Below are 15,097 nucleotides of genomic sequence, written 5' to 3' on the forward strand. Positions count from 1 at the left end.
GGCAGCAACCCATGTACAAAATGGAGGAAGATTGGCACAGATGTTAGCTCAGGGCTAATCTTCCTCAGCAAAAAATAAAATAAAATAAATGCTCTTGATATGTTTCCTAACTAACTGGAAACAGGAAACAGGAAGTCCTGAAAACCAAGCCAAAATGCAAGGTCAAGGCATTTTGGGCTGAACTTGGTCAGGAAGTAAATATCTAACTTAAATAAGCTCTCAGTTTTAGAGGTCTTCTTTGTAATAAAGAAAATAATGAAGCTATATTCTTTGTCACTAATGAGAAAAAAATTCAAAAATAATTTATAATAAGCCTAAGATTCTCTCATCTAAAGAACTAAAGTAAATCATACGATTTTACAGCCAGAAGTGTATTAAACTTCTCCATTTTATGGTGGAAGAAACTAAGATAGTGTTTCAATAAGTGAGCTTTACTGGGGGGAAGGAGACCAAATGGTGCATCAAGGTGCCCACTAGAACTAGAAGATGGAAGTGTTACTAGTGTGGTGTGACTCACTCCTTGTGACACAAACACTGTCTTAAGATTGTGTGACAAAGTCCTAGACATTTGTGAGCAACAAGATGCAATGCAAAAGAGCTCCAAGGGACCACAGAGAATTTTCAGCATGTATTTTCTGAACAGCTATGAAGTTATTTATGGCTATGACAGACAAAGGAAATAGCAAAGAGGCATTTCAACTGACCTTTTCTCCAACCATGGGAGGTAGACAGGGCCTTCACATTTCAGGGTTGTGAAAGCCTGACCAAACACATGTTGGGGGAATTTCTTCAGCTCAGCCTCGGTCATCTTTCGAAATCCCAGAACCACATCAGCCCAGAATGGCACTTCTTCAGTAGGCATGCTCCTAAATATCTGCCAACTCAAACAGATTAAGTGGAAAATTTTCCTGAAATTTTGTGAAATAGCACATTTCTAGTGAGCCCCGTGTGACATTCTCTAGGAATTTAAAAATCATATTCCTATATACATAAAGAGAAAGATCTATTCTTCCATTCTCTTAGGTTCATATAACTCAGTAGCTAAATTTAAAATATTCATGATTGGGGCAAATAAGACATTTCAAAAGTAGTGCGTCTCTTAAAGATTGAATTTAATTCTCTTTTTCTGAAAAGCTCTTGCTCAGATTTTCTGTATTTACTTACGACTGCATGTGTGAGGAAAAGTTTTTCTGTTTTGCATAGTGCTTTACATAAATTGTAAGCAAATTGTCAAAAGTTTAAAGGTTGGATTCAGTTCTGAACAAAATATCTAAATGGAATGAGCAATGGTGGGTGTACAGGAAGCAAGGGGGCAAATTAGGAGTTAAGTTGTAGGTCATCACTTCTAGCTCTCAATAAGAGAAGCCAAGAGCTTTCAGGGGGAGCCCTGTTATCATTACGTCACCAGCGTGGTAGGGGGTTGATGAGGCTGGAATAATATTGTTGTTAACAAGAAGCCTGTAATAGTGCTACCAATAGCTGCTAGGCATATCTGGATTTATAAATATTGGGTTGTTTTCATCAATAGGAATAAATGTTGTAAATCATGGCTGCTCTAAAAAAGGAAAATCATTGAACTGCTGTACATGGTTGCTAATGATGTGGTCAATAATGTACCAGAATTTATATCTCTAAATAATTCATTCAAAGCAGTCCCTGTGGAAGGTATAAATCTTGTTTGCTGCAAGGCTGTACACTGGGTCCTCTTGCTGTCTCATTCTGCACGCTCCCCTGGGCTAGATGGCCCTCTCCCTGCACCACCATCATAGGTCTAACACTCAGAAGGCTCCATCTCCAGCCCTCTTCTCTCTCCTGAGCTCCACCACCAGATCCAGACCCATGTTGCCTACTCCCCACTGGATAAGTCTGCCACCACGTCTCATACATTAACCTCTCACACACTCTTCCCCTACCCCTTTCCCCAGTCTTATCCAACTTGGAAAACAGCACCCAATCCACCATGTGCTAACACCAGAAACTCAAGAATCATGCTCAACACCCTCCTCTCTCATCCCCTACATGCCATCAACTATTGAGTCCCGTCAAATCTCCTCTTAAGCATTTCTCAAATCCATCCACTCTCTGTCCCCAGCTATCAACAACTAATCCATCCCATCATCATCCTCTCTTTCCACAAATCTGTTCTCCACACCACAAACAGAATACTTTTGAAATGCAAATATGATCAGTTACTTCACTGTGTAAAATCTCTCAATGGCTTCCCATTACCCTGGAGTTCTTTAGTCCTTCTACACACCTCTGTCACTCTAGACTCAGGTCTATGCATGTGCTATTCTCCCGACCTGGAATGCTGCCTCCTCTGTCCCTGACCCTGTCTCTGCCACCTTCATCTCTACAACATCACCAGACTAACCTACACTCATTTGGATGGTCTCCATTGAAACATCACTTTTTTCCTGGTGGCTTCTCACAACTTCCCAGAGCAAATTTATTCTCCAGTACATGCTTCCAGAGCACCCTGTACTCTTCCCTTGGTAATCTGTGTCTCATTTGTAACTCATTGGATATAGGACATTCCCTACAGACTATAAGCTGCATGAGGGCAGGACTACGTCTGCCTTTATTAAAAATTCACTCAAAACATATTTATTGAGCATCTACCATATGCCAAGCAGCATGAACTACATCGGTCATTTCTATATCCCTAATACCTAGGAGAGTACTGATACTGGTAAATGCTGATTAAATTGTTTGAAGGAATGAATAGATAAATAATGCTATATACTTACGCCAAAGAGGCACAGAACATTTGTGCCCTTGTCTTCACTTGACTGATTCAAATCTTTTTTGGAAGCAAGTGCGATAAAAATCATTCACGTGAGGGAGATAAATAACTCTCTTTTAGAAAAGCTTAAAGTACACTCTTTTTAATACCCTCAAGGGTGGCAAAGTCTTACTATTGGAAGTACATTTGCATTTTGGATACAGAAGTTTCTGAAAATTACTTAGAGTCAACATTTGTGCATTACACCAGGTCACATTGGTTTTGGACAAAAAAGTGTGACCATAAATCAATGAGAACAATTTTTCTATGTGGCTCATCAACTAACTCTGGAGACAGTTATAATATCAATCCATCTTCAGAAGGCACAGAAGCAAAAGTTGCTACTTTGGGTAGAGACTGTAGGAAATTAGTGATGTCAACATCATTTGGTGTTTGTGATGGTGAGGGAGGGCAAGAAGAGGAAAAGGGTAGAAATCTGCCTGATGCAGGTGTGTTCACAGCAGGAAATGACAGTAGATCAGGCTTGACCTCAGAAGAGAAGAGGGGAGGGTCTGGCCCCATGGCTGAGTGGTTAAAGTTCCCCATGCTTCACTTCAGCAGCGTGGGTTCAGATCCCGGGCACTGATCTGCTTCACTCATCAGCCATGCTGTGGCGGCATCCCACACACAACATAGAGGAAGAGTGGCACAGATGTTAGCTCAGGGCTGATCTTCCCCAAGCGGAAAAAAGAGAAGGATTGGCAACAGATGTTAGCTCAGGGCGAATATTCCTCACAAAAAAAAAAAAAAAAAGAGGAGAGAGGAGAGTTTTTTAAAACAGGAGAAAAGATGCAGTGGTTTTGCGAACTTAATAAAAGGCAGACATCCCTCCACTCTTCGGACAAGACCGTGTTATCACACAGTTTAACACAGATGCCATATGTGTTACACCGTAAATTAAAGACAGAAATTAGAAGTGACAGAATGGTTACTGATCTCTGTTTAAGAAGATATAGAAAGGTATGGTCATATTTTAAGTGCTAGTTATGTTAAACAGCACATAAATAGGATTTATTTTTTAAAATCTTTCACTTAATTATGCATGTCTCCTGAAATCAGATATTAAAAATCAAATATAAGTGTGCTAACCATTTCAGAAATACTTTTTCCTAAAAGGCACTTCAAAGGGCAACTTTAGTGACCTGCAAATTTACTTTTTGGAACATCTCATGCTCCAGGGACACCAAATAAATAAGATGTCCCTATCCTGGACATCTGCACCCATTCCAATATCACACTTGTTTGCTTTTTCCATCAGCCACATCATCTCACAGAATCCAAGCTTAGTATTTCCCTGCTATATGTTCTTCTAGCCATATTTGCAAATCACTGCATAATCCCTGAGGAAACTCAAAATAGTACCTGTGATGAGAAACTGCAAAGGTTGTTTATTGTTAAAAAGTCTAATACTAAAACTTGTTTTTCTTGAGTTCTTTGGTCTAACGCCAAAATGTTCTAAATCCTCCCACATCTAATTCAGCACTCGGCTCACAGCAGATACGCAATATTTTATGCTGAACTCTAAAGTCTGTTAAGATCATTCTAAATTCTAAAATAACATCAGATTTCCTCTCTTACCCAGACACCAGATAAACACCAGCATCTCCAGCTTCTGCAGAATTGGCAATTGAAAATAGGTGGTCAAAGGTCTCTCTAAACCACTGCTTCTGCTTGTGAACGGGTGTGTCTGTAATCACGGAGAAAAGCAAAGCAGAACAGAAAGGAAAACGATGATAATGACTATGCTTCACACAAGCTCCTTCCTAGAAAATGGGAAAAAATTAAGAGGAAGGGAGGACCATTCAGATAAAGTACCACATTGTGGTAGAGAATCTGTCAGCAACCAGAGTTTTGGATGTTGACACATGCTTTGGGCATCCGCTCATATAATGATTAATTGACAGAGGGGAAATTGATGACTCGGGGCAAAATCTGACATGGGAGCCAGCTGGAAAGCGATCTTTGGTACAAGGTGCATTCCAGAGATCCTCAAAGTGTCCATAACCAATCTGAGCAGAAGTTAGTTCACGGCTGAGGCATCCAGCCAGCCATACAGTTGAGACAATAGGAGAAAGATCCCCAGGCCTCTTTCCTGAGGGCTAAAGATGTGGTGGGTGACAAGGGGAGATTGGTGGGGCCCAGTCAACCAGGACAGAGAACAGACTGCACATCGATGGGAAGCCCAGCTTGCTAGCCCTTCTGAGACAAGGAAACAAGGCCGGCATTGCGGAGCTGAGATCCTCGGGAAGGGCTCCCCACAGCCTCATCCAAGGCTGCCATTACTGCCATCCCTCTCCACTCCATGAAGCATTGACCAGCTTAGAGTAGCATTCCCAGGGTCACCAGAGGCGTGCAGGGACCATACCAGGCACCACCTCTCTGTCAGAGTCCTGTGGACCAAGGCTCCCTATCCCCCAGGCATCCCTGCCAGAGCATAAGAGATTGGACCCAGACACAGCTTCTGGAAGAGTGCCAGGCCTGCAAGGGAAGCGATGAGGGTCAGGGTTCAAGACGAAAAATAATAGTGTCCAGTGTAGACACAGAGAGCAAGCATAACACACAGGCACAGACAAATCCACCTGTGGGGGAAGTATTTGGACACCTGATCCCTGAGGAAGGGTCATGAGGGAGAGCCCGGAATCAGGCCAGGGACTGGGGAACAGTAATCCTGAGGGGCAGCTACAGGAGGAGCCACAGAGGAGATGAAGGAACTGAGGCGGAGAGGATGCTGGTTCAGCTCTGCTTGGAGAGATGTCCCTGGAGTCCACAGCAGAGATGAAAAGGTCCCTGGAGATGTCCTGCTCCCCAGACAAAGCCCCCAGGTCAATGAGGGCGTTCCAGTGGCAGGGTTTTAAAACAATTTACTTGCTAAAGAGCCAATAAATATGTTTTTTGATAGTGGATCTGTGCTGTCGTCGCTAAACGTGTGCCCATGTGAACTCAACACTATATTCCAAAATTGCAGACTGGGGGCCGCTGGTTTAGAAATAAGGAAGAAATAAATAATAAGCTGCAAAGAGAACTAAATTAGATCTCATAAGGATTAAACCTCAATAATCTAGGCCAGTGTATGGGGCTGTATTGAAAGGCATCCCCTGGTTCCCATCCCAAACCTTAAAAATAAAACAGTGGCTGTGACTTGTATGCTGCAGAAGTCATCCCCCCAAAACAGACAATTCCAATTCAACAGTGGGTAGAGGAAACCTCATGACCTAATTCATGTTGAAGTGCTGGTAAAAGAAAACCGTAGCTGGAGTAGCAGTAATAACAATAGCAAATGCTGATATAGCATTTCCTGTGTCCCAGGCATGGTTCTAAACGCCTTAAACGTAGTAGCTTATTTAATCCTCACAACAACCCTATAGGATGGGTATGGTCCCCATGTGGTATTGACATTTATGATCACAGAACGTATTTACCACTGGGGCTGGTCTGAAAGAAGCCCAAAGAGAGGACCAGAGTCCTTATCTAGAAGCATCAGAGAAAAAGACCCGGATCCAAGGGCCCCAACCACCTGGGCAAAGGGTGAGCTCGGGCCTCAATGGCCTGGATGAGCCTGCTTCTTTGAAGATGATTCCATGACTATCAGCCAGCCCTCTGATAGCCTCACATGGGCCTGGTGCAAACGAAGGGGATCCTGGAAAGTGGACACAAGAACTCGGGTCACAAGAAAGGCTCCCGGTGTGAACTAGCATTCTGAAAACACACTAGGCTCCTGCGCTTGTTCCTTGCGAAGCAGCTCCCAGGAGGTACTCCACATCACGGGTGCTGCTAAAGCCAGGTTCCTGGACCTGCAACAAGGCCACTGCCCTTCCCACCCTGGCAAAAGATGGGTTTATTCTCGGTTAGGTGAAACAGGGGGTCTCTGGACTAGGAAACGCCAAGCACAGGTGAAGGCAGGGATACCGTACTGAAAACAGGAGAGCTAGGAAACCCATGTTAAGATGCAGCCCTCTTCTCCTCTCACCTTCTAGAATGCTGCCAGCCAGGCCTTCACCCTCCCCAGCCAGGAGATTACAAGCCTCTCCTCTGGGGAACAGGACCTGCCCAAGAAGAAGGACTCAAATATAATGACATCAGAGGTTCTCCAACTAAGCAGCCCCGCCATCTACTCCAATGAGGCTCACGACAACAAACCCCAGGCAAGCACTCAGAAATTCCCACCCACTGTTTAGGGTTCTATGCTTAAAAGTCAGCAGACAGGTAAAGATGACCGCATGGCTAAGGAAAACCAGCAAGATGAAAAATGAGAACATCAAGCAAAAAAATTAAAACACTTGGACACAAGAGAAACTATGCAGGGAGAAGAGACTTTTAAAACTATTACTAGTATCTTCAGAAAGGTAAGAAAAGATATTGCAACAACAGAACACAAATAGGATATTATAGCAAAGGAAAATTCAGAGAACAAAAAAGGGCTTTACAATACTAAAAATGCTGTGGTAGAAGGGAGCTGAAATAGTTCAGTTGGGAGAGCATTAGACTGAAAAATGCTATAGTAGAAATAAAAAATTCAGCAACAAGGTAAAAAATAAAATTGAGAAAATCTCCCAGAAAGTAAAACAAGAAGAGAAAGAGATAAAAATAGGAGGCCGGGGGAAGCTAAGAGAACTGAAGGACCTATCCAGGAGGCCCAGCATAAGAGGAATTCCAGAGAGAGAGACAGGTATCAGGAAGGAGAAGTCAACAGCTGAGTAACTCAAAAATGGCTTCTTGAACGGAAGAATGTGAGTTTCCAGATTAAACGGACAGGGCCATTTTCACAGACTAGATTCCTGTTCTTTGTAACTAAATCTTGTAACCATTTGATGGTTTAAACTATGTGCATGTACAACTTTGATTTAAAAAATAAAAACTAAAATGAAAGGAGAAAAAAGAGAGTGGAAATGCGCAGTGGAGACAGTGAGTACAAACCTCATTAGCTGCAAAGTGATTTTGGTTCCTATTTAATGCTCTTTCCCTCCACCTCCCATTTCATGAGAAAAATAGAGACTGCAAAGGATGCGTGGACATGTTTCAAAACATCAATGCATCTTTAAGGCTGAATACATGTTGACCGATTGTTTTTATACTGGCTTGGAAGTTAGGATAATTTTGTTTCCATTACAAGTAGTTTCTGACTTGATGGTCATTGCTGGTATCAGTGGAAGACTCAGTTACCAGTTGTGGTAGTGCTTAGTGCAGTTCACTGAGTACTGGCTGTCCATTTGAGAACCTGATAGAATTGCGCTTCCTGGCCTCCTGCTGGGGCGGGGGGGGGGGGGGGGGGGGGGGGGGGGGCGCGGAGCACGTGACTAGCACTGGCCAATGAGCTGTCATCAGAAGTGATGAACGTCCTTCCTGCCCAGATGAGACCCCCCGGGAGCTCCCTTCCTCCAGGTACAGGTATTGACATTCAAGATGGCGGCTGCTCCATCACCTTAGGTCCCTGGGTGACGAGCAGAACCCTTGGTGATGCGCAATCAACATATACTGAGAGCAAGTAATAAACCTTTGCTTTTTTAGCTGCTCAGATTTGAAGGCTGTTTTTGTCCTGCAGCATAACTCAGCCTTTGCTAAGAGATGAACCAATAAGATATTAAAAGGGCACACCACGCTTGCTTACGTGCACATCCAGCTGTCTTTGTCAACAGAATTCCACCAACATCCTTCTATCTAACATCTATGATGTCCGACAGAAGAGCTAAAATCCCTCTCACCTGGATAAGCGTGCGGAATAAGTATTCCGGCTGCCACATCACTCGTCGTATCGGGAGTAAACTTGTCTGCAATGACGGTAACGGAGCATCGTGGGACCAGCGTGGGAATGCACACGGCGGTCGAGAGCCCCATCAAGCCTGCGCCCACAACCGCAATCCGGACCGTATCCATGGGCCTGTGAGGAGGGAAAGCGTGGGCTGTCAACCTCGCTTTAAGGATTATTCCATCCAGTACAAAGTTTGGTCCGGAGGGTTCTTTCCTTAGGTCCACATCCTCTCAAAAATAAGACCTTTCCTGTCAGCGTTTCTCGTGGGCTAATGAGAGCTTTAAGCTCTCTTTCCATTAAATGTTGGGTTACAGGCAACCAGGACTCGACAGAGTTTTAGACATTGGGGCAAAACTGGCCTGAAGTCACCTTTAGAGCACAGGACAGGTAAGCGGGTTTGCATTTGTTGGGGGAGGGAAGGGGGGCGGGCATGTCTCCCATTCCACTCCTTTCCTGAACCACTTTCCCTGTGGGCACAACCTAGGGAAGGCTGATGAAGAAAGCGAGGCGACAAGAGCACCAGAGCTGCTGTCTCTGCTCTCAGGAACTTGCTGAGGAGCCGCCACTGAGAGGACACCACCCACGGGCGTTTAGAACTCAGCTCTTACTGTCTACAAGGTTGTTTTTAATTATAACAAGGTGACAGAAGGTTTGAACAGCGGAACCGGGCATCTCCTCTTCTGCTCCTCACTCTCAGCAGAAACCGAGGCTCCCCCCGCCTTTTCCCTGACTGGGTCGCTGCCTTTCCCATCCCCATCCTCCCCCACCTCGGAGATAAGATTCCTTGGTGGATTAATCGGGTGCTGATTCTGTAAACTGGGGAGGGACCCATGGTCTCCTAGCCTCACCTCCCTCACCTAAACCAGGCCAGGTGAAATCTTAATTAGCTCCTCTAGGTTACCCACTGAGGTTGTCTCGTAAAGGGGGCTTCTTTCGAGAGTCCGTGTGGAAACGCAGGCAGCAGACATCCAGGAGCCTGGGCCGGGCATCCGGAGACCGGCACCCAGCGTGGGCACTAGGGGATTGATGGAGACTCAACACCCTCTGCCCCGTGGCTGCTGAGCAGCAGGAGTCCCCCGAGCCCTGGTCCGCTGTCAGCTCCCCTGTCCACGCTTGCTTCCCTGCTTGTCTTTCCACTTCTGTTCTTGCTCTCTGCCTAACTCTCTCCAGGTCTCAGAGTTAAACTCCAGAGACAGAAAATGCAATTAGTCTACTTGGTCATTGCCATCCCTATTGGACGAAGTTCTAGCACCAGTCCAGTTTATTGGACTAAGCCAGCCTATAAATCTGCCCTTGGCACAGTTGCCCTTCCCTGTCTAATCAGCAATAGCCAGGGCATCAGGTCATGTGGCACAAATCATGGCCGTTTGCAGGTAAAGATTGACCTTTCCTCAGGAGGGGGTGGGGCACTTCCCTCTGCCGTGAGCAGGACAAAGCAGTGGCGTGGGCTCGGCTGTCAGTGCTCTCTTCCTGCTCTGAAGGTCTCTTGCACTACGATACTTAAATTAAAATCCTCCAAGGAGGCTTAATATGTGTAATTTCTATTTCTCAAACTGTATATGCATTTCCTGGGCCATTAGTTAATCCGATTGCTCCCTAATGGGCGGTCTAGCTGAGAAGGAGCAGGATGCCAGGGCAGAGGGAAGAGAAGAGAAGGGTCCAGGGAAGGGGCAGGGGAGAAGGCAGCCGCCTGTCCCCTAACTGGCTTTACTGTTTCACACTGGCCTCCCCTGCCCAGCGGCTTTCTCAAAATAGCTCTAATAAATTAAGTTGAGAGGGAAAGTAATCCGTGGCTGAGAATGACCAGCTGCCCGGGAGGAGAGAAGTGAGCCAGCAAGGTGGGTACATCTTGGCCCTGTCACCTGTGAACTGCTGTCACCTGATCCCATTAAGGCATACCCCCCAAACTCCCAGAGTATGCACAGAATGACCCCTAAGCCATAAGCAGGAGGATTCAAGTACCTGTCTCTGAAAAAGCAGCCTTGGAACCCACAGAAGGCTCTGGCACCAACACTTGTTTTCCCAGTGAGCAGTTGGTCTCGTGCCCTGAGAGACTGAGGGAAAGCAAAACTGCCTCCCATTGGGGAATTCACTACGGGCATTCCCTCTAATCTGACTCTCCATTGGCCTGTACGCCTGTGTCTTTGTCACTGATTCTCCTGAGAAAGGAGCGATTGACCTCGTCTTGTGAGCTCCTGGAGCTGTGGCTCTGCCGAGCCTTTGGCAGCTGGTCCACCCTTAGCAGCCCTTCTCTTCCTAGTTTACAAACCCTCCATCTCACCACCAGCCTGGGATTTGTAGGTGGAGTAAACGATGGGTGAACCTGTCCAACATCCAGAAGCTCCAGCTAGAAGCAAACACTGGTTTCCTCATTTGGTGCCCAGAATTAGCTGCCCCCTCCCACCAGTGCCTGGCTCTGCTGGGTTGGCTGGTGAGGGTGACAGTGGGGGTTGGGCGAGGGCAGAATAATGACCTGATTGAAGTTAAAAAATTATTCAGGAGATAATCTAGGATAAAAACCAAGCGATTCCTTAGCCTACATGTTCAAAGAAGGGAACCAACATTTTCTGGGTGTCCACCATGTGCTAGACACTTTACAGACAACAAGTTTGTTTACAAGGAGGCAGTTTGATGTATCAAGGAAATGACAACAATGTTGTAATTAACATGTACTTAGCGTTAACCATGTGCTAGAGATATGCATGACACCTTATAACACACCACGTGAGAGGTAGGTACTGTTATTTTTCCCATTCCATAGATGAGCAAATTGAGGCTCCAAGAGAATAAGGAAGGGCCCAAGGCCTCTTAAGTGGCAAAGCCCAATCTGAATGTCAGACTCCGAGGTTCAAGGTCTTAACAACCAAAGTACACACTGTGGTATCAGGAAATCTGTCTGTTTTACCTTGAGCAAGTCACCTAACTTCTGAGTTTCAGTTTCCCCATTTGACAATTGAGAATGAACTAAGATTTCTCTTGCAAGTTGTTGTGAGCATCTGCTGAATTAAGATATGCAAAATTCTTTGTAAGGTGGTATATATTATATATTTTATTGAGCACCTACAATAAAATCAATCAACAAACATTTACAGAGCAGGCACTCTGTCCAAAGCATACTGCAAGGACTGTGAAATACAGAAGGATTTCTAAAATCATGTTTTCTCCCTCAAGAAAGGAAACAAGGCAGGATAAGACAGTCCTCTAGTACGCAGCACAAACTGTAGGTGGCGTGAGAGCTCAGGAGAGAGGAGAGCATGGTGGACCCACGAGGCCAGTCCTGGGGAGAGGATGGGAAATGAGGAAGGCGCTGAAAAGTCAGTGAGACTTGGATGGACAAAGAAGAGGAGGGAGGGAAAAACCAGGAGGGAGGATGCTGTGAGCAAAGCTGCAGAGTCAGGATGTTCAAAGAGAGCTGAGGAAACAGCGGGTGGCTCCAGGGGGAGGTCTGTGCAAGAGCAGAGTGTGAAAGTGCTGGAAATCTGGTCAGATGGAGGACTGTATTTGAAAAGCAATGGGAGCCATGGAAGGTCCCTGAGAGGGCGTCTTCTTCTCCCTGCCCAGGTCAGGGCTCTGCTTTCCTCTGCAAAGCAAGAGGAGGAGGAAACATTTAGAAACGAAACCAAGAAAGCTGTGTGTGTACAGCTAACAGGGCTTTTACTTTTTGCTACACAGAACTGTAGCGACAAGACTTGAATGAGGGGTCATTCAAGAACTAGTAGGAAAACCACTTTAGGTGTCATTGAGGGTGAGAGTTAAAAGGGGCCTCTGGGACCGTCTAGCAAGATCTTATGTTGTCATTTCACAGTCGAGTGGATGAGGTCCAAAGAGTTGAAGTGATCTCCCTGAGACTGCGGCCGAGCTCAGCTTCACACTCCTCCCCAAGAATTTTCCAGAAACTTTTCACCTGGGCTCCAGAGGTCCCCAGAGCCTTGCGTGCGCAGTGTACTGGGGGCCTCCCTGCTCACCCAGCCGCTCCTGCTCTGCTGTCTATGGTTGTCAATGGCTTGTGAGGTGATAGCCTTGCTGGGGTGTTAGTCTGCCTGTAAATGAAGGGCCTCAGCCGACAGAGCTTGACTTCTTCAGAAGGCTATTAAGGAGGCAAGGCTCACGGAGCCAGGGATTCAGCCACGTATGGCTACAGGTTGGGGCAGGGAAGCGAGGAAGGAATGAACTCAGAAAGATGCAAGTCTCCGATACATTGGCTACCCCGACTCCGGGTGCAGAAGTGGGGCAGAGGCTATAATTGAACCCTTCCTTGCTTGTAAAATAATAATTTCAAGACTTACTGGAACATCTGTAAAAATCTCCAAAGTTTGATCCCCGATGGGGTAGGTGAGCCCAGGGAGAAGCAGAGAATGAATGCGAAAAATGAATTTACTGAGGGAACTAGCAGTTGTCAGTAAATATTGATGCAGTGTGGACTTTAGAGATAAAATGAGCAGCCATTACTGACTTCTGGCAAATTCGGATAAGACATGAACACCCACAACCCCCAAGACACCCTGTTGGGGAAAGTGATCACGGACTCTGGCTTCCATAGTTCAGCTTTCACAATCATAGATAAGAAAATACTCCTCTTCACCACTGCAAGAATTTACTAAGTACCCCTTTGCATATGTCATTTTACAGAATGAACTGCTTGTACTTAGTATGTTTTCAGTAAATATTTGATAGGAGTGAGAGAAAGGGGAGTCCCTCAGAACTGATCATTCAATTGAATACATTCAGAGAACATTTTCAATCTGAACGTCCCTCACAACAGACATTTTAACAGCAATTCAGGGGAGGGGGAAAGATTCAGCTTTTGTGGGGTCTGAAGTTTATACAGTTTTAAGAGTCCCCTTTAGGGAAAAAAACTACAAAATCATGAAAATAAGAATGCCTGTAATCACTTTGATGCATCTGACAGAAGAGAAATGTGACAGAAAGGAGACAGAGTGGAAAGAGACAGTGGTCTTGACTGATTGCAGTGAATATATTTTACTTTTGCAAAATTTATGAAATTTTGCAAAAACTTATGAACCCATTACTAAGGTCTCTCACAAGAGCCTGTGCAAGTGAGAGAAGTGAGCTTGAAGATTATGCTTCGTTGGCTTCACAGGAAGTCTTCCCTACAACTACCATAGGCCAAACCAATCAGCAGAACCATCTAAACTGCAGCGTCCACAAGGGGGAAACAGTGCATGTTGTAGGGCACAATCAACGCAGGACAGTGACAGCGTGATGGAGGATTGACAGATTGGCCCCAAATGTCCGCTGGCCAAGACCAAGACTAAACAGGACACTGACTACGCTTGCCTTGACCTAGTGGTGAAATAGTATACAGAGCATGGAGAAATAGCATTGCACAGTATCAGGGCTGTGCAGGGTGGCATTAAATAATGTAGATATAGTATTACATTTCATCTGCATAGTCCCATGAGGGGCATTTTATTATGATCTTGAATTTTCAAATGAGGGGGCTGAGATAAAGAAAGGTTGATTTGCTTAACTGGGAGGGCCCACAGCTAGGCTTTTTTTTTTTTTACCCACAAGCCTTACTGCCTCTCACACTTCACTGCCTAGTCAAGTCAAGTTGATGTATGGACTACAGTTAAACAGAGTTGGTAACAAGGTCACCTGCCTGAAGTTTACCTACTTGTATGAGGCTTATTCTCTGAGCTTTCCAATGCTATAGTAAAGTATTCCTTGAAATAGTTACCAGAGTCAGATCTGATGTGCTATGGCTATTCCAACTATCATAGATACATAACATTACTATTTTTCAAGTGTAAAATCAGAAGGCTGTGTATATTAACAAATGCCAGAGGAACAAAATGTGTTTGGTGTCCTGTATGACAAATATCTGGAACTGTTATGAGGAAAAGCAGAATTTTTCTCCCAATAAAGAAAGTTTTTTTATTTCCTTTTGACTTAAAAACATTTTTTTTTATCAAGGTTGCTGGATATAATAGCAATATACAAAAATCAACTACCTTCCTTTATGCGAGCAGTAGCAGTAGAAAATATATTAGAAATTTAGTGTTTCTATTTGTAATAAAAATATATACCTAGGAATAAAGGTAACAAGAAAAGTTCACGATTTATGGAGAAAATTATACTTCATTGAAAGATGTTAAAGCTGACCCAAGTAAAAGGAGAGATAACCACGATAATGGATAGAAGGGTCAATACCAGAAATAGGGTAAATTTTCCCTACAATTAATCTAAAAATTCAACTCAATTCAACTTGAAATCATGACAGGCATGCTCAGTAGTATCAGTGGGAGTGTGGGCCCCTGGGTTGCTGGTCTGCAGTGAAAATAAGATTTCTCACGAGCAGTGGAAGCAGAAAGCGTAGGCTTGTGGGCTCCCAGGCCAATTCAGGCAGCAGCCTCTTGATCTCTTGGTAACTTCTCCATTTTGTTCCATCAGTTCTTCCGACACTTTTGTAACCAATTCCCTGTATTAAATTCCTCTTTGCTTGAAATAGCTCAGATGGTTTCTGTTTTGCTGGCTGAACATTTACTGACACAAATACATACAAGGATGTTATGGATGGAATGCTGAGGTCATGAGGGTGGGGC

General features: G+C 44.8%; 1 protein-coding gene and 1 long non-coding RNA gene across 11 annotated transcripts in view; one reads left to right on the top strand and one right to left on the bottom strand.

Annotated features, from left to right (window-relative positions):
• The window catches only part of DDO (D-aspartate oxidase), a 29,827-nt gene extending 14,754 nt beyond the window's left edge, over positions 1-15,073 (bottom strand). Inside the window, exons 1-4 of one of the 10 annotated variants that reach the window (XM_001916542.5) lie at positions 10,494-10,929; positions 8,485-8,660; positions 4,364-4,472; positions 705-881 (exon numbers count right to left, since the gene is read on the bottom strand). In XM_001916542.5, the coding sequence (XP_001916577.2) occupies positions 705-881; positions 4,364-4,472; positions 8,485-8,660; positions 10,494-10,633 (602 nt within the window). In that variant the 5' untranslated portion in view covers positions 10,634-10,929. Of the gene's footprint in view, positions 1-704; positions 882-4,363; positions 4,473-8,484; positions 8,661-9,388; positions 10,231-10,493; positions 10,930-14,847 lie in introns of those variants that run through there. The other 9 variants (XM_014734561.3, XM_014734564.3, XM_014734560.3 and 6 more) reach the window with 9 other exon arrangements.
• On the top strand, positions 8,092-14,436 carry LOC111775339 (uncharacterized). The gene is made up of 2 exons (XR_002810944.2): positions 8,092-8,918; positions 9,016-14,436. It is a non-coding gene; the product is annotated as an uncharacterized lncRNA (long non-coding RNA).
• Positions 15,074-15,097: the final 24 nt, after the last annotated feature.

Source organism: Equus caballus, chromosome 10 (assembly GCF_041296265.1).
Source record: "Equus caballus isolate H_3958 breed thoroughbred chromosome 10, TB-T2T, whole genome shotgun sequence".
In the NCBI taxonomy this organism is placed as follows: Eukaryota; Metazoa; Chordata; class Mammalia; order Perissodactyla; family Equidae; genus Equus; species Equus caballus.